Raw genomic sequence first — 19408 nt, 5'->3', positions numbered from 1 at the left:
CCCGGTCAGTTGGTGTTTCTCGGATGAGAGGGATCCAGGGAGATGTGAACTGTCACCCTCCTCCCGCCCCACCGTACGCCGCCAGCTCAGGTGGAGCTGGGGGGCTCTGGCAGCTCCGAGGATGCCCAGAAGGGACCTTAGGGAAGACGAGACCGGAGCAGAGAAGTGACTTGCTGGGTCACCCAGACATTCGCGGGAGAGTCCCACCAGCTTCCCGTCTGCCAGTGCCCCCACGCTGTCCGCACTTCCGTGGGGTTGCTGACTGCCACTGGTTGGGACCTGTCTCCTCTAGCAGTGTCTCCTTTCAGTCCCAGCAGCCAGAGAGCTCTGTGGATCCAGAAAAAGCAGCGTCCTGCTTTTGGGGAGCAGAAATGGAGGGGCTGTGCCAGAAGCCACGGGCCAGAGAGCGCTGTAGTGGCAAACGGTGTGTCTTTCTGCCTCTCCGCAGGCCCACACCCACGTCAGACCCCGAGACTCGACTGCTGTTTGCTCAGCGTCTCTGGTCCTCCGTTTTGGAAAGTTCTTGTCATTGTCTGACCTTATTTCAACTTGTTGTAACAACCTCTTGTCAGAAAGATTTAGGCCTCTGAGCTGAACCTGAATATCTCCTTGGCCCTGAGATGCTCCCCAGATGATTCTTCAGAAACTCTTGATGAAAGCACTTTCCCCACCTCTGAGAGGGATGTGCAGAAGGGAGAGGTGGGGGAACTGAATTTCTGCTCCCCTCTGCTTGGGGTTGACTCTGGTATTCCAGGGAAATGCAGGGGGACCTTGGGGAGGCTAGTCTACCTTCTGGCAAAATACGGAAGTCCGCAAGGCAAGCTGAAGGTCTGTGAACCAGGTGCCACGGCAAGGGATTCACTCTCCTTTCTAGCACAAGACCACAGGGTAGACACAGAAAAGGCCACGAGGAGGGGCACAAGGGTATGGCAAGGAGTGAGTTCAGCTGCCAGCCAGTGGCCTTAAGTGACCTGGAATCTGATCTTTAAGCTTCAGTGCAGTAAGAGACTGAGACCAGAGAAGGCAAGTGGCTTGTCAAGGTCACACAGCAATTAGGTGCCAAGGCTGAAGTTAAAACCATGTCAAAGGACTGTAAAGCTAGATCGTCCTCATTCTGCTGTGTCATCTCCAGGCTCAGGAGAGGCCATGCATGTCCGCATGGTATTCGTTTTATGCCTGCGCCTCCGTCATCCTTGCCCCACCCCTGCCGACCTCATTTCTTATCCCAGGCCTCACTGCATCTGGACCACAGGACCTGGGGCTCACTCTGGGTCCAGGAGTCTGGTTGGGTGTTGGAAGCCCTCGGTGGAAATGTTGGGGAGGTCCCCCGGTCAGTGGGAAGGTGAGCCTACCTGGCGGTGTGGACTGCAGGTTGCTGCCGGTCCCCACCGGGTCCATCAGTGCGTCACACTGCCCGCAGGTTCCACTTTAGAGTCGCTAACCAGTGAGCCAGCAGGAACACTGCCACTGCTTCCAGAAGTTTCCGTGGGAGTACCTGGCAGCCCTGAGCCTTCTCGCCACGGCGCAGGTCGGTTGATCAGATGAGTTGGATCTTGACTCACAGGATTCGGGCGAGGAGGTTTCGAGGGGGTGACGGGTGGAGGGAGAGGACGATGGCAGTGTGTTCCGTATGTGTGGGGGGGTTGTTAGGCCATATGCGGGCTCTGGCCTGGGGCCGTGTGAGAGATTTGGTAGTGACACCGAGGACAGTCAAAACCCACCTGGACTCGGGGTCTTAGTTTGGTTCCCCCGGAAGCAGACCCTGAGGTAGGTAGCTGAGTGCTGCCGTTTATCTGGGAGGTGAGTCGTGGACGCTCTGGGAGAGGAATGGGGGGGTGAGACGGGGAGGCCAAGGAGAGCAGTGACAGGTGCGTCACCAAGCCGGTTGGGGAACCCTGGGACGCAGTGCGAAACACACGCTTCAGAGCTATTCCAGCGTGGGGCGGGGGAGCTGGGGCGTGTGCACGCCCACTCCCTTCTGCCACCGGGCGAGGCTGCTCCCGGGAGTGCTAGTTTCCCGGTACTCCTAACCCACCGTGCACGCGGGCGGTGCGAGCTGCCGTGGCAGGGACGGCCCCTGGCAGAGAGGTGCGCGCGGGCGCTGGCAGCGGGGAGCTGGCTGGCGACATCGACGTTGGGAGGAGAGGGCGTCTGGTGGGGCACTGGCAGCCCGGACCGCGTCTCACCTGAGCCGAAAGTCTCGCTTTCTCAGGGCCAGCCCGTTTTGCAGAGCCCTTTGTTCTTAGGGTTCATCTGGGCTGCATGTACAAGCCCTGATCCCGGGCGGAAAGCTCTCCCGTGGCCACCGGACCTGGGAGCTGCTCATTTACTGCCTTGGATTCTGTGACCAGAATCCCAACGCGTCCATTTCCCCGAGACAGTCCGGAGAGAGTTCAGGCTCTCTCTGGAGGACTGAGGGGGCCTCGTACCTGTGGACAGGGTTGGGGATCACTAAGGACAAACCCAGAACATACGCGGTCCTTTGGTCATTGCCCTGAAAGGGACGATCGTTTGTTCTTCACCGTGCCGAATTCAACACTAGCAGAGGTGGGACCGTCTCTGAGACTGCAGGACGGCTCCTTCTCTCTGCAGGCAGGGCTGTCTGGGTGACAGGGCTGTTGGGGGTTAGAGGGTGGGTCATAGTGTCAACTGCACTCTGTCCACTTCCCTCCCGAGGAGCCAGCCTTCCCCCGTGGGCCGTGACCAGAGTAGCCTGTGCCCCTGAATATCCCCGAGCCTCCTGGGTCCAGCCCCGCAGCACCGCCACCCTGTTGTGTATGTCCTCCTGTCTCTTCACTCCCGGCTGGAACCTGAGATTAATTAATTCGTTCAATATTTACTGAATACCTCCCGTGTGCCAGACTCTGTTCTAGGTGCTGAGAATACAGCAGAGAGCAAGACAAAGAGATGATCTAGACTCGTAAAGTGACAGAGCCAGGAGGGATCAGGGGGTAAATGTAATCATTTGTTGGAAGAGAAACCTGAATCTCAGAGAGGGCAAGAGAAGTCTGCAAGCCACACAGCAAATAGGGGGCCCAGTCTGGAATCATAGAAAGTCAGAGGTAATGGGCTTAGTGGTTACCTGGTCCTACCTGCTCAGTTTTAAGAGGCAGGACCCAGCAGCCCGAGGCGAAGGGGTCTTGCTGAGCTAGTGGCGCTGCTCTACCTGCCGGCGAGCACACCTTCCTCTCCCGGGCCTACCTCCTAAGACAGCTCGGGCTCTAATTTACTGAGGGGTGTGAGCGTGTGTGTGTGTGTGTGTGTGTGTGTGTGCGTGTGTGTGTGAGACAGAGAGAGAGAGAGAGAGAGAGAGAGAGAGATGTGTGGGCTAGGGTAGCAGGCAAGAGAAGTGCGTGGCTTTCTTCTGATCAGGCCATCCGCCTCCTAGGAGGAGCTCCCTGGGCAGGGAGGCCTGTGTGGCTCACTCTCTTCTCCCGGGGAGCTGAGGGACAGGGGCTGTGAGACAGGCTGGGATGAGGGTGGGCTGCACCCCCACTGTCTCCTCTCCCTCGTTCTGTCGGAGACCTGTGTGTGTGTGTGTAGACCACTGGCGTAAGGTAGCTGCTTTCTCTGGGTACCTTGACAGGAACTGGAATACATTCTCCAGGTTCTCTGTCCTGTGCAAACGCACTTTATTTGTATTTTTTGTGCACACGTAAATATACGTGAGCATGCGTGTGCTGTAGGTGTGTCGATGCATGATGATGTGCACACAAGGGCCCATGTATGTGTGTGTGTGTGCCCCGCAGACCTTCTCAGGGGCTTCTCTGGGCCCACCTTTATCCCACTGCCCCTCCAGACAGCCCCTGGCTGCCCTCGCAGCGGTTCCCAGGCAGGGGGGTGGCCCGGGCGCGCAGCACCGGTCGGGGTGTGGCTGGCCTCCACCCTTTCCGGGAGACCTGAAGTGGGGGGCAAGGGCAGGCCGCGGCTGGCCTGGAGCTCCTGGCTAATTTTCCCGGCCTCTATCGATCCGGCAGCTTCTCCCGAGTCTATTAGCAGTCGGCGAGTGAAAATATCCCCCATCGCGAGCCCTGACCTGAGACAGGGAGGAATCCATAGCAATTTGTTCAAACAGAGGAAAGCGTTTCCCTCTGATTTGTATTCCAATTTATTCCAGGCAGGAAGGGGGTCAGGGTGGAAGGGCAAACCCTGGCACAGCCAGAGTAGGGCCCAGGCCCGTCCCCTTCAACCCCCCATGCCAGCCGGGGTGGCAGCTGGTGCTCCCCATGGTTCTTGGGGGGGCTGAGGAGGGGAGGGTAGGCCCCCGGCGGGGGGCGGGAAGGGAGGCCCAGCAGCCTTCCCAGCAGGCCCTGCCTGGCTGGAGAGCTCAGTTGTGGATTTGATTTTCACAAAACACAAAGCCGCCCGCTCGGAGCCTCTCTCCCGGGCACTGGGGCCTGCGCCAGACGTGCGCTCACCCACTGCGCCCGTGCCAGGTTGGGGGCTGGGCCGGGCACATTGAGACAGTGGCCCCAGCTGGGCCAAGTGGCAGGGGGCCTATTCTTCTCCTGAAGCCCTCTCTGGCCAGCCGTGCAGCAACAGCTGCCGAGGCTCGGAGGGGAGCTGGCACCTGTGAAAGGCCCCGTGCGTGCAGGGCGGAGAGCCCCCAGCGCAGCTCGCGATTCAGTGCTCGAGCTTCCTTCCTGGTCTGAGCAACTGAGACTCTCCGGTTAGGACACCAGGGAGCCTCTTTTGAGCACCTACAATAATGGCAGCTCTGGCTTACATTTATTAAGTACCTACTGTTTGCTGGGCACTGGGCTGGTGCTGCCAAGTGTCTAGTCCTTGCATGGTCCAGTCGTCCTCGCGTGCCTCAGTTTCCTCACTGGTGCTCCTCCCACCCTTCTGCTTACCTGCCACCTCCCTCACCCACCTCTGCTCAGTCCTCACTTCCTCCTGGGAGTGGCTTCTGCCATTCACCTGAGGGTGGCCCTGGTGACTGAGGGTCTCAGAACCAATGCCTCTGCAGCTTCCCTTTTGCAGAGGGACCCCACGAACAGGCTAGCTTCCTTCCTTCTGGATGTCTTCGTTTGGCCCCACATTGCCCTCCCCTCCCTGCCAGGCCCCAGGCCTCTGCAGAGGTGGCGCCATGGCAACCAGAGAGGAGGATTCTGGGAAGGGTCGGCCAAGTGGTCCAGCACAGCCCCCACCTCCTGCATCAGCCTCCCAGGGAGGGCGTAACTGGAGAAGTTCTTCACACCAGGATGGCAGCGACTAGCAGCTCTGAGGTCAGCTGTTGCACTGACTTGCCAGGCTCCGTGACACCACCAAGGTCTAATTACAGAATCAAGTAACTAAATATATTAAAGTCGATGAATAATCATGTCTCCTCAGGTGGAGCGTGGGGAGGCAGAGTGGCTCAGGACAGGAGCAGAGGTTTCCGAAGCAGACCTGGGTTTGGGTTCTACTTCAGCCACTCACTGGCCGTGTGAGCTTGGCCAGGTTTTATGCCATGCCTTGGTTTCCCCATGCATGAGACAGGGTTAATAATGGCACCTTCCTCAGAGGGCTGTGGTGAAGAGGAAGTGAGGGACATGTGGAAAGCCCGTCTTGGCCCTGTACCTGGCACGTGGGAGCCAATGACCACGGCTGTTCAGAGGCGGCCTTGCAAAGTGAGTGACTCCAGTGCTGGGGCTTGGCTCAGGAAGCTGATGCTGTCGCCTGCTGAGTCACAGAGGCTGCCACCAGGGAAGTGGCACGGGAGGCTCTGTGTACAGGCATGTGGCACAATAGTGGGAGAAAGAGGGTATGAGACTGAGACCTGGCCCAGGAGAAAGGGTGGAAGAATTCCAGCCCTCTTCCCATTTTCCCCTGGGGAAATTTATAGGAAGAATCTTCCCTGTTAGCTAATTTACAGGGCTGGGAGCCAGGTAGGACTTGCACCCAGCCCTTTACTGCCACCCACCCCACAGTGCATTCCAGACCTCCCTTTCCTCCCAGCGGGCAGCCCCCTCCTCCCACGTCCACAGCCCGCAGGGGCCTCCTAGTGGCAACGACTTTTCTGCCCCTGGCTGGGACTGAACACTGGTCCAATTGGCCTTCCTCATCCCCAAGTCCTTCTCTTTTCTCCCTCAGCCTACTGGATTTCAAGTCATTTACAAGTTGTTAGAGGTTCAGCATTATAATCAGATCCTATGGCGCGTGCCCCTTATGTGGTTTCTAAAATTTTAGCCTAAAAAGGAGAGGAAACCCTTCAGTGATGAAGAAAAAAAAAAGCCAATAAGAGAATACTTAAGCAGGAGCAGGTATTACATTTCCTGATTTATAAATATACCTGATGCTAAAGAAAACATGTTCCTAAACTTCATGTTTCCTGAACTGACTGTTGGAAAAAAAGAAGATTGTTCATCCCTTTCGGGGATTTAATGTGCTTTCCCTCCCAGGGGTGTTTGCCTTTTGAAAAGGAGGATACGGAAGAGAATAAACAAGTGACTATTTAACGTGTTGGGCGTCAGTGTCACGGAGATCGCACAAGCAGGGGAAGGGTCGGGAATGATGGGGTGCGGTTGGTCACGCTAGCTCGGTGGGGAGGCAGGGAGGGCCTCTCAGAAGAGCTAAAGGAAGTGATAGCGGGAGCCCTGGGCACCGGGGAAGGGCAAGCCAGGCAGGAGATCTAAGGAGGGAACGGGCCAGGCCTGCTTGAAGAGAGGGCAGCAGGAGGTGAAGTGGGGATGGGAGCGGATGGCGGAGGGCGTGGCAGGCTGCTTCGGAAGCACTGGCTTGGACTCCTAGTGACACGGGCGCCACAGCAGGGTGAGCAGAGGAGAGATGGGATCGGGCTTAGTGTTGTTGAAGGACCCTCTGCCTGCTTGTGGAGAACAGGCCATGCCAGGCGAGGGAGCGTGCAGGGCACACCTATCAGAGGCTGCTGCAACGATCCAGGCAGGACAGGCGGCGGCGGCTAAGACTCGGGTGGCATGGCAGGGGGCGCATTTGGGATGGGTTCTGAAGGTAAAGCCGGCAGGCTCGCTGGTGGATTGGGTGCGGCGTGTGGGAGGAGGAGAGAAGTCATGGACGGCTCCCAGATTTCAGCCTGATGCTTGGTCAGCAGGAGATGGCGCGTTCCCACTAATCTAAGCGTAGGGGCGAGCAGTGGCTCTCAGCCCTTGGGGGTGGTGGGGGGCAGTCAGCACTGGCATCCCCAAGTAAGCAGACGGAGAGGGGGCATAAAGCTAATCGGGTCCTTACTCTTCTGCTCCCTGGTTTTTAAACCTCAGAACTAATTCTCCTGCCACCTCTCGGGCTAGGTCCGAGGCCTGGCCTGGAGGACCCTTGTAACTCTATGCAGAGGTGGCTTTGAGGGGTTTCCAGCAGTCAGGTTGCAGCACCCCCGTCCCCACCCTGCAGCTGGGTGGGTGCGTTCCAGGAGCTGGAGCTCTGCCCTACCCAGGAACCCACAGTGACCTGGGGCGGGGGATCGGAGTGCTGCCTGGAGGCCCCCCAGAAAAAGCTGTTTCTCCTTCCCTTCCCCTTCTGTCCCAGGGACTGAGGCCCCCCCTGCTCTCAAGCTGCTAGATTGATTTTTGCTTTCCCAGTTATTGTTATTGTTATTATTATCCTCTTAAACAACTTCATAGAAAAAAGAGCAGCCCGATGACCATGAAACATTAACCATTCATTCTAAATTCCCTGCCCATACCTGTCAATATATTTTTACATAGCAGTAAACGGTGGTCCATTCTGTTTTCTCGGCTGACTTTATCTCCTACACACGTCTCCAGCTATTGACCGAGCCCTCAGACCTGTCACTTTAATGGCCGCAGGGCACCCCCTGCATCGGGGTGCGGGAGTTTGGGTCACCATTTCTCTGCTGCTGGGCATTAGGGTAAAGGAGCCAATTTCCTTTTCTTTTAAATAGCTCTGCCGTGAATATCCTCATGTGAATTACTTCTGCCTTTTAAATTATTTCCTTGGGGCCTATTCCCCAAAGTGAGACTGCCTAATAGGTCATAGGATAGGAGCAGTTTTATGGTTCTCATTTCACACCGCCGGGTTGTGCGACAGAAAGTTTGAGCTGGTGTTGCGCACAGCCCAGCCACGGTGGATTTCGTCATTTTAATTTATTTTCACTGGTTTCATAGGTGCGTTATGACCTGCTTTTTAACTTCCAATTTTCACTTCCTGAACCATATTTGGGTCTTTCAGCACCTAATAATAATAAGACCCGATCTATGCAGAACTTTACAGTTTACACGGCACTTTGTTAAATGTCATCTCACTTAATAAGACACTGGGAGCCTAATATTGTTGGCTTCTGTTTTACGTGGGGGAAATGGGGGTTTAATCAAGTTAAGTGCTGGACGGAGCCTCCAACCAGTTCTTGGCAGGTTTGGTTGCTTTTTGACTGTACCGGGTGGAAAGGACTCCCACGCGCCCACCACCGTCCTGTTCTCACCTGAGGGCTCAGGGTCCCCAGTGTCTGTTTCAGCTCAGCCCCATTGCCTGCCCTTGGGCCCCACATCCAGGCCTGTGCTGGCGGCCCAAGCTCAGCCCTGTGCTTCCAGGTTGGGGTCTAGCTCCACACGGCTTGGAGCGAGCCATGTTCTAGCCCTTTGCCCCACCGGGCCTTCAGGCCAGGCAGGGCTTTGGGGGCTCCTTGCTTCAGCACAGCCACTGCTCCTTCCGTTTTCTGGCCTGGGTGCTACATTCCGGGTTGCTGACCTGGGTCTGGCAGCGTGTCTTCAGTCCCACCCAGGAGGTGCCCTATCCCTAGTGATTGTGAGACTGGGTCACTTAGGGTGCTGTCGGACTCCGCACTGGAACAGGAGGGCCATCTCGGGGTGGACACACCTGAGGCATGAGTTTGGTTTTATTCCAAACTCAGGTATCTACTAGGCGGCATGTGCAACGCTCATAGCACTCCATTCTTACTGTGTTTACTACAACAGGGAGCACTCCTGTACCATCTTATAGCAGGGAAACTGAGGCTCTAGACTAGAGGGCTAAGTGATTTGCCTCAAGTCACACAGCTGTCATGGCAAGTGCCTGGACCAGAACCCCACACCCAAGGCCGTGTCTACCCCAGCCTTGCTCCTCCCGTGGGCTTGGTTCAACAGGTATGCCTTGACGGGTGGGGCTTGGTCAGATGTAGACTCTGGGCTGCTGCCAGGGACCAGGGCCAAGTGCACCACAGTGATGGGGACTCTAGGACTGGCAGAGCTTGGTGGGGCTGGGCGGCCAGGCCCCAGGCCAGAGAGTTTTACAAGCAGGACTTTGGAACAGGGTCTCAAAGGGTCTCGGGCTATAGAATTTTTTTTTTTTTTTTTAAGAGATAAACCCTCTCTGCCACCCAGAGCTTGAACTCCTGGCCTCCAGTGATCCTCCTGCCTCAGCCTCCCAAAGTGCTGGGATTACAGGTATGAGCCACCGTGCCTGGCCCTGGGCTATATTATTAAGTGGAAATGGACTGGAACTGAAGTTTATTGAGTACCTACAGGTACTAGTCACTGTGCTATGTATCTAATGTGCATTGTCTTGTCTAATCCTCACAACAACGCAGAAATTATTTCCATTAGACCCTGATATGTATTATAGTATCATTCCTATTTTGCAGATGAAGAAACTGAGGCTTAAAGAAGTTAAACTACCTGCCCATTGAGAGGTAGAGCCTCCTGCCTCTCACGCTGCACCATCGGGGCAGCCCCTTCAGAACTGTATTCACAGCCCCCGATCAAGCATGCCAGCGGGAGGCCTGGGCCTCTCTGCTCTCTTCATGAGTGTCCTGCCTGCACTGGTCAGAGCTGCCCTATGTCCCCTCATCATTGAGAGTTTTCATCCTGTGGGCGTCCTGGGGCCCACCAGAGAGAAAGTCCCTTTATAGTTGTCCTCAGGGGGCCTAAGAGTGCTCATTTAAAGGGCTTTCCCAGTGGCCTGTCCAGACTTCCCAGCGTTCCATGAGTGCGTCGCAGATTAGACTTCTACTGATACACAGACAATGAAGATTCTGCGAGCATCACCAGACACTCTCAACACCTGGTGCCCTCTGATGAGGCCAGAATGTGGGTGCAGTAGTGCCGAGCTTTCCCGGGGACTGGGGCACAGATGGACTGGCCACTGCTTTCGGCAGAGGAGGGTCACCAAGAGTGCCAGCCTCTTCCAGAAGCTCCGGGCCCTGCAAACAGTAGCAGGCCCCGCATCCGGCTATGAAAGCAGATCTTGTTTTTGTGCTCGGTTGTGGTGGCAGGGTGGCAGCCTATGCACTCATCTTTTCAGCGATGGCTTCTTGCCACGTTCAGTGACAGTGCCCTTGTACCCAGAGGTCAGAGACACATGTCCTCTGGTTGGGGAGAGATTTTTGCGGCCAAAGGGAAGGTCAGCTGAATATGGGTTTGGCTTTGATTAGCAAAAAAGGCCTTGTGGTGGGGAGCAGACTACAATACGGTTTGTGGCAGGGAGAGGGCAGAGGTTCTTCGCCGAGGAGGGCTATGCCTTGTTTGGCCCTGCATCCGAGCGCTGGGGGCAGGAGATTTCGCGTAATAGGTGCTCAGAAAATGTTACAGAGCAAGTCAATGAATCAATGGCAAATTAAAAGGCGATTATGTGTGTCCTTTGAAGGATTGGGAGGACAGGGAGCACGAGGGAGGATGGAGAGGGAATGAACGCGGACACAGAGAACGAGCGGAGGCGGAGGACCGAGTCCGCTGTTGCTCTCCCTGAGACGGTCGGCCTTAGGGAGGGGCTGGAGGAGGTGGCGGGTGTGGTGGGGCTGTTTCAAACTGCTTTTCTGAGCACAAAACTGGAGTCTCCCCTAGACACGGAGCACTCTTGAGAAGTCACCTGTCCCCCCCAGCTGGGGGTGAACAGAGGACAGTCTTCAGCCAGCTCTGCAGACAGCCAGGGCTGCGGGAAGGGCAGAGCAACCCCACTGCGGAGAGCACAGAAGGGCAGAGTTAACTTTCCCGAGTGGTCCACGCTTGATGGCCCACGGTCCACAGAGAGGCCCAGAGCACCATCCCTGGCAGAAGGAGGCCCCGGCGGCACAGGCCAGGCGCCGGCCCCTGGCAAGCCTCCGCGCAGGCCCCTGGCCGCCGTTCTCTGAGCAGCTAATTAAAAGAGAAAAGCCTGTTAATATTTCAGCACTGTTAACTGCGCTAAATTATTAAGTGTCCATTTGCATTACATGCATAAAAGGATCGATAAACATGTGCGTACTAGGAGCCGGGAGGGCGAGAGGTGTCCCGGGGAGGGAGGGGTGGTTCCCAAATGGACACTGCACAGTATTGGCCCACTGGAGACTTGGGGACCACGTCCTGAGCTGTGAGCCCGTGTCCTCGGCGCTGTGCCGGGCACTCGGGAAGTGGAAATGCATGGAGGTTAGCATGAAAGTCGGGGAGTCCGACGCCAGACCAGCGGGGAATCTTTGGGCAGCCTACTTAACCCTGCGGAGCCTCAGCTTCCGCATCTGAAACACGTGACCAATAATAGGCTTGTTAGGAGCAATAAATAAGACAACATATGGAGCGCCCAATACAAGCCGGCACGGAGTGAATGCTCGACGCCGGGCAGCTATTATGGTTGTGGTTGATCATGGGGGTAGACCCGTGACGGTGGCGGGGAAGACCTGAGACATGGCCCAAGTCCCTAGCTCCCTCCGCCTCTCAGCAGGCCTTCGTGGGTGTCATTCTTGCCCAGCCTTGCTGAGTGCCCTGGCTCCCTGTACCCCAGCACCAAGTGTAGCACCTCACAGTGATAAGGACTTGTTGAATGACTGTCTGATGGAAGCCAGGACCAGAACGCAGATCCAGTTCTGTATCACCCTGTTCAGAACACTCAATGATGCTTCTGGGAGGTGGCTGGGGTGGGGGCACTTGTTCTGCCGTCTGTGGGCAGATAAAACCAACTCCAGGTGGGGAATTCTGCAACCCCCTTGCTCCTTTTGTCTCCTTGTCCCTCCCCCGCTCTGCTCTTGGGAAGTATTCCTGGCCCGTAGATTCACTTCCCTGGAAAAAATCGGAACTAGGAAGAGGGCAACAGCCCCAGCTTGGCCAAGGCATGATTGGCCTTTTTTTTTTTTTTAATTTATTTTTTAAAATGTATTTTTTTATTTATTTTTGAGACAGAGTCTCGCTTTTGTTGCCCGGGCTAGAGTGAGTGCCGTGGCGTCAGCCTAGCTCACTGCAACCTCACACTCCGGGGACCAAGCGATCCTCCTGCCTCAGCCTCCCGAGTAGCTGGGACTACAGGCGCATACCACTATGCCTGGCTAATGTTTTCTATTTTTAGTCACCTGGCTAATTTTTTTCTTTTTTTTTCTATTTTTAGTAGAGACGGGGTCTCGCTCTTGCTCAGGCTGGTCTCGAACTCCTGAGCTCAAATGATCCGCCTGCCTCAGCCTCCCAGAGTGCTGGGATTGCAGGTGTGAGCCACCGCTGCTGGCCCAATTGGCCTTTTTAAGTGCAGGATGGGGAGAAAACCTGGAGGAAAGCTGAAGGGGCTTTGATCAAACTTTTCCGTTCATTTTGTTGTCCACCTGTCTTACCCGGCCCTGCATCCCAGGGTTGTACCCACATGCGTTTGACAGCACCCCTACCCCTGCCTAGCAGCTGGGGAGCAGATTCTCTAACAGAGGATGCAAGTGTCTGATGAAATTCCTTTTTTAAATTCTAGTGAGAATTCTCTTTGGAACCTTAGTAGGCAGGCTGGAATTTGCCTTAACCTGAGTCCCTGAGGGTTTGTGGCTGCCTCACGGGGCCTGCTGGGTGCTGGCAGCCACAGCCCCTCCTACAAAATTTGGGGTGTACACTTTTGGGGGAGGAAAGGAGTGAGCTGATAGGCCAGGAGCATTCTGCCTTGGCTGTTCTCATTACGACACTGCCCCAAGGGTGACATCTCTCATGCCACTTGGCTGTTCTCAGCCAGGGGGCTGGGGAAGGGCCATGCTACCCAGGTTAAACAAAGTTACACGGATGTGTTTACAGCAGGACTTTTCAGAGCCTTTAATGCTATTCTGTGTGCCGAGTCTCTCTGAGAGGGAGAGAAAACATGCAGCGCCCTTAGTGGGCAGTGAAAATCTTCTGTGATGGACTGTCGGGTGAACACTTAATGTCACACAGGTTGGGACACTCTTCCTTTTTCGTGGGGTTTTGTCGCTAGAGCTCAGGAGGGTGAAATAGGAAGAGACTCATCCGCCAGAGGCAGGGAAACATACTTGGTTCCGAAATCCTGTCCAACTTTCTGTCCATCCGTGTGATGTCAAGCAGAGATTACCAAACCCAGCTGTGCCTCCAAAATTCCCGGGGCGCTTGTTCCTGATACACGCTCTGGGGCCCCAGCCCTGAAGAGTCAGCTCTGGTGGTGCTGCGTGGTCTGGGAGTCTGTGTTTTAACAAGCTTCCCTGGGCTACACGTGGGGCTGGGGGTGGTGCACGGAGGACCGAGACAGCGAACAGGTCCCAGCCTAGCCGGCGGAAGGCCTGGGTTTGAGTCTCGGCTCTGCTCCTGTCTCAGTGAGTGACTTGGACGAGGCATTTCCTTCTCCAGGCCTCAGTTTCCTTCTCTGCCAAGGGGAGTAAATATGACTTGCCCTTTCTGCCTCCAGAACCGAGGCGAGGAGCTTGGAAATATACAGTGGACCCCAGGAACGTGCCCACCCCCATCATCCGGGACAGAGAAGGCAGGGCGCTTTCACGCAACGGGCTTGCAGGCTGCTGGGCAGGCGTGGGCTTGGGAGGAGTGCAGGCGCGTGGAACCACGGCGCCGCTGGCGTTTTATGCTGCTTACTGCCTAGCGGGCACCATTTCAAACACTTTACGCGAGTTTCCTTATTTAATCCTCACAAGGGCCCCATTTTACAAATGAGAAAACTAAGGCTTAAGGAACTTGCTGAAAACCACACCGCTACATGCACTAGTATCGTAAGAAGAAATTCCTGTTGTTCCCAGTCCCTTGGGAAAGGGCTCTCTCCCTCCCCCGTTTCCCAGCCCCTCTCAAGCCCATCACAGCCTCAGCAGGAATTTCGAGCATGTTCGTTCGTGAAACATCCCTACTAGTTCAATGTCTGCTTTGAGCCTCTCCGCCTCTGGGTTGTAGTGGGGCCTCAGCAGGTGGTCTCCTGTCCCCATCTCTGCCTCTATCTAACCATCTTGGGAACTGTCATTTATGGAGAGGGTGCATACTATTTGGCCAGATGTTTTACGTATATTGCATTAAATCCTCACGCCAGCTCTGGGAAAAGGCATCATTGTTCTTATTTTACAATTGAAGAGGCTGAGGCTCAGAGAGGTTAAGTAACTTGCCCAGGGTCACCCAGCTAGTGGGTAGCAGAGCCAGGAATTAATCCCAGATCATCGAACTCCACAGCCCTTCTCATTCTGTCTCTCTAAAGCAGACCTCTCCTCTCCCCATCGTTCCTCATCACATCCCCCTGTTTCAGAGTCATCGTACCACTTATCGCGCTCTGAAGCCATCCTGCCATGTCTGTTTCCTTTTTTGGCGATCCGTCTCCCCAGCAATGCTCTTTGAGAGCCGATCCTTGTCTACTTTTCACGACAGCATCTCCAGCACCCAGCGCAGCGCCTGGCCTGGAAGCGTTTGTTGTTTGACAGACCGAATGAAGGGACTATGTCATGGAGCCTCTTGACACAGGCCCTGGCCTGGCTGCCTCTCGAATCCGGAGGTGCTGCCGGCCGTGCCTTCCCCGAGTGCACAGTGCTGCAGGCGGAGGTTCAGTGGGGCGCGGCCCCTCTGGGGTTCCAGCCGTTCCAGGGGAGAGCAGAGCCCACGGGAGGCTGACTCATGGGATGAAACTCAGTGGAGGGGGTGACAAGCAAATGGAAATGCCAAGGCCAAGGCAGACTAGGTAGTTTGCTCTTAGCGAGCACTTGTTCTGGAAGGAAAACTGCACCTGCAACCAAATCGGCGATGGGAAGTGGCGCATCAAGTAGGAGTCAGAACAGAAGGAGCTGGGTAACTGTGGCGGTTAGTGGGCTATCCTGGATAATCTCAGTGGTTAATGTCATCAAAGGCAGGTGGATGTCCTTTTTTTTTTTAATTCAGGTATAAGTTAGGGCAGACTCTTAAGTGAATACATGTGTATCCACCCACTGCAGATGAAGACGTGCGATATTTCTACCCCAACATACCGGACCCTACCTTCCCCCCAGAAAGTTTTCTTGTGCCTTTCCCAGCAGATAATCCCTCGCCCCACCCAAGGGTGATCACTGTTAGGCCCCTGTTACCCTAAGATTAGTTGTTCCAGTTTTGAGTTTTGAGTAAATGAACTCATACACTATCTATTCTTTCGTGTCTGGGTTCTTTCACTCAGATTGTGCCTGTGAGTTCAACAGTGTCCTGTCTATATGCAGTTTACTCTTTTCACTTATGGGGAATGTTCCATTGTATGAAGATGTCGGAACTTATTTACTTATACTACTCTTGATGGACATACGGGTTTTTTCTTGTTTTAGCTACCATGAATAAAGCTGCTATGAATATTCTCGTACTTACTGTTTGGTTGTCATAAGTACCTGTTTCTACTGGGTACATACCCAGGAGTGGAATGCTGCATCATGGGTACACACTGGTTTACCTTTAGTAGGTACTGCCAAAGTTTCTTGCAAAGTGGCTCTACAGTTTTAGAGTCAGATAGTCTTAATCGTCAATGCCGTCAAAGGGAGATGGATAATCTCAACGATGTCATCCATGATACCTACTCACGGCCACGTCTCCAGTGGGGAAACACACCTTTCAGGTGACCAGAGGCGCTGTGTCTGCTAGCTGAGCCCCGTCTCCCCTGGCCTGTGCTGGCTGTGCTCTGAGGAAGTCCAGCTGTGCAGCTCTTTTTCAATATTCCTTATCAGTCACCAAAGCCTCTGTCATTACAACACTGCTTTGCCACTGGCAAGCCACAGTGTCCAGGACCACAGCTTATCTTCCACTGGAGCCTGTTAAATTGATGTCTCCCTTGCTGAGAGGCACCCCAGGCCACGTGGTGTTATCAGTGACTGGCATGCTCATCATCTTTTGGTAGGTTGTTTCTCGATGAGATTTCCTGGGGACCTTGGCCACAGATGGCCATCTCTTCCACGTGTGGTGATGTGCATGCATTTTTGTTGCAGGGGGTGACAGCTTCAGGCCCAGTTCCCAGATTCTAGGGTGTATCTTGTACAATGACTATGTGCTGATTACAAAATTCATAGAAAGTGTGAGTTGAAAAAGACCTCAGAGGTCATCTAATCCACTCACCTCCTACATGTGGGGGAAACTGAGGCCCAGAGAGGTGAAGTGACTTGCCCAATGTCATGCAGCTTGTCTCCTGACAACCAGCCCAGGTTCACTGCTCTGTGGCAGCCAGGCAGGCAGGATGGTCACCTGGATACTCAGACTCTGGGTTGGTGGCAGCTGCCACTGTTCGCAGAACCTGCTGCTGTTTGCAGAGACCCTCCTTATTAAACATAGCCTGTGTCACTCCCAATTGCTCCCCTACAAGTTTCTCGACCTACTGCCAGGTGGCCTCTGTGGACCCTGTCTCTGGGATTAGCTCATGTCTGTTCCATCAGTGTTGGTGGAAGACCCTATTTGCGGCGTCTGTAGAAAATATTACAATTCTGCTAAGCATTTTTTCATTTATTCTGTGTTATAATCACATCCACCATTGTGAATTCTTGGGGTTCTTTTCATGTCTTTATTTTAGAGATGAGAAAATTAAGGTCCAAAGCTCACTAGTGGTTTGCCCCGTGTAATAGTAGAATTTGGGACTGTCCGCTGTCAACTATCACAGAGCCTCCCTGTCCTTTGAGGCCTGGTTCAAAAGCTGCCTCTTCCATGGAGCCTTCTGTGGTTCTTCCGCCAGAAGACGGTGGTGTCTCTCTCCTCCGATCTCCTAGCGCCTTCTGTATCTCTGTGACGGTGCTGAGCACCTTCAGCGCGGGATATCTTTGTAAATTCACTCATTCGACATTCACTGAGCACCCGCCTTGTGCTCAGGGCCTTGTGCTGGGGGTACCAGGACGAAGCTCAGGGGCCGGTAGGCAGAAAGACAGGAATCCCGAATTTGGCAGACAGCAGGTGCGGCGCTGCGCTGTGGCGCCAGGGCAGCGATGCGCGCTCTGGATGCGCGAACGAGGTGCCTGTCTGCTGCGGGATGCTTCCCGCAGCGAGTTAGACGTTTATGTGCGGGCTTTATCTCACCTCTGCGCGACCTTTCAGCGCAGGGGTGCGCTTGCACCCCTTTGTGTGCCCCATCTCTGGGTCACCTCTCCCACCTCCGCTGTCAGCTGGGAGCAGACAGGTGTGAAGCTGGGGACTTTCCTCCTCCCAGAGCCCCGGCGTTGGTGGGCTGGGGCTGGTGTGTGCTAGGACCACGGAGCTAGACACTGAGGGAGGGTCGTGACCTTGGCAAGTCCTGTCACTTTCCTGCTGGGCGGGTCCAGCCATATCCTAGCTTTGGTGCCCTGCCCCCGGCCAGAGCCCAGCCCTGGGCCCTGAGCGAGGCCGGGGAGGAGACACCGTCCTCTGCGAGCCCCAGGCCTGACTTCGGCGGGAACTTCTGTGTCTCGGAGAAGCCGGGGACAAGCTCAGGCAGCAGTGAGAGAAACGGACAGGGCCTTGGGGAGCGGGAAGTGCAGGCTGTGGGGCTGGCGTCTGTGCGTCTGTCAGGGCAGGCTCTCTGAGAGGGGGGTCTGCGAAGGCTGGGCCTGGGGAGTTACGGTGGAGGAAGCGACTTGCTGAGAAAATGCTCTCCAGAGAAGCCGAGGGAAAAAGGGAGGCGGCCAAGCCCGGATGGGGGAGGGGCAGCTCTGGAGCCCGAGCAGCGCCACAGCCCCGCCCTGAGCGCGCGTGTGCGTGTGTGTGTGCGCGTGTGTGCATGTGTGCGTGTGCGTGCGTGCGTGTGTGTGCGCGCGTGTGCGTGTGTCCGTGTGCGTGCGTGTGTGCGCATGCGCGTGTGCGTGTGTGCGCATGCGCGTGTGCGTGTGTGCGCGTGCGCGTGTGCGTGTGCGTGTGTGCGCGTGTGCCCGCGTGTGTGCGTGTGTGTGTGTGTGTGGTGTGTGCGCGTGTGTGTGTGTGGTGTGTGTGTTGGGGAAGCGGTGACCTCCTGGGCACTTCACTTGTGGCAGTTCCCTGGGGAAGGCGAGCGCTGTGAGTCGTCAGCAGCGGGGCACCGACACGCCTGGGCGGAGGACCCGCTGCACCCCCTTCTGGGGCTGCCCTGCGCACGGGTGATCACCAGTCTGTGCAGATCACAAAGCCCCTCCCAGACGCCAGCCCAGTAAAAGGCACAGGTCTCTTTCCAGGGGGCGTGGGGAATTGTCCCTTCCTGGAGTCCCTGGCCCTCCTGGTTCTGGCCTCAGGGCCCTGGGAGGATTCCTTCCTGGGCTCAGTGGGGTCAGGCCTCTGAGGAGTGGCCTGGGAAGGTCTGGGCTGACCCCTCCCCTGACACACTCAGGAGGGAGTCCCAGACTCCCCTGGCCTGGGGCCTCTTCTCTAACCTGCCTCCATCCTCTCCCATCAGCCCCAGCGCAGGCGCAGATCGCGCATGCAGGCCAGGCGTGTGTGGTTAAAGAGGACAACATCAGCGAGCGCGTCTATACCATTCGGGAGGGGGACACCCTCATGCTGCAGTGCCTTGTCACCGGGCACCCTCGACCCCAGGTAAGCCCCCAGCCAGCCTTGCCTGGGCCCCTCCTGCCCTCACCCCACGCTGGGATCAGTGCTTGAGAAGAGGCAGCAGGAGATGAGGACGAAACGTACAGCAGTGGCAGGAGACAGGAGACTGGGGCTGGGGAAATAGCTGGAAAATGAACTCTGTGGGGAAGGGCTGGAGGCTGTGGGCTTATTCACCTGGGGACACTGACGGCTGGGGGAACAGAAGAATGCCGGCTGTTGTGTCACTCTGTGCCACGATCTGTTGAGCAGACACATCCTTAGATGCTCCTCCAACCAGTGTCTAAGGGCAGACCGCGTGCCAGGCTCCATGCTAGGTACTTTCTCCAATGTTTCCTCTGCAGAGCCTCACGGCTGTGCTGTGAGGAAAGCATTAGTGCCCCCATTTTGCAGCTGAGCAAACTGAGGCTCAGGAAGGTTGGGTAAACTCCCAAAGTCACAAAGCTTTTGTGAGGGTGGAAGCAGAATTTGAATGCAGAACCCGTGTTCTCTGAAGGTGGTACACTTCCAGCACACCCAGCTTTGGGTTGGGGGCTGCAGGAGTTCCAAGCAGCACAGAAAACGATCTCTGCTTTAGGAGGCTTTGAGGTTCAAAGACCCAGAGCAATTAGAAAGGGACAGAAAACAAGAATCTGGAAATGCCAGGTGAATTCTGCCACAGACCAAGTGTGTGGTTCAGGCGGGAAGTGTTAGCCAGTTATCACTGAGAGCTGATGGGAGGGGCGGGGAGGAGGAGGGCTGAGGGATGGGTGGAATTTGCTGGTGAGCTGCTCTGACCTTTAATAGCAGCACAGAAGGTGGCAACTGGG

The 19408-nt window shown here is 55.6% G+C and overlaps 1 protein-coding gene across 1 annotated transcript in view; it reads left to right on the top strand.

The window, feature by feature from the left end:
- Positions 1-19408, top strand: part of MDGA1 (MAM domain containing glycosylphosphatidylinositol anchor 1) — a 53974-nt gene that overhangs the window by 10383 nt on the left and 24183 nt on the right. The window contains exon 2 of the mRNA XM_012658134.1: positions 18448-18587. Coding sequence (XP_012513588.1) covers positions 18448-18587 — 140 coding nt within the window. The remainder of the gene's footprint in view (positions 1-18447; positions 18588-19408) is intronic.

Source organism: Propithecus coquereli, unplaced genomic scaffold (genome assembly GCF_000956105.1).
Source record: "Propithecus coquereli isolate 6110/MARCELLA unplaced genomic scaffold, Pcoq_1.0 Scaffold574, whole genome shotgun sequence".
NCBI lineage: Eukaryota > Metazoa > Chordata > Mammalia > Primates > Indriidae > Propithecus > Propithecus coquereli.
Note: the sequence above shows the minus strand (reverse complement) of the source record. Positions and strands in the feature narration are given on the sequence as shown.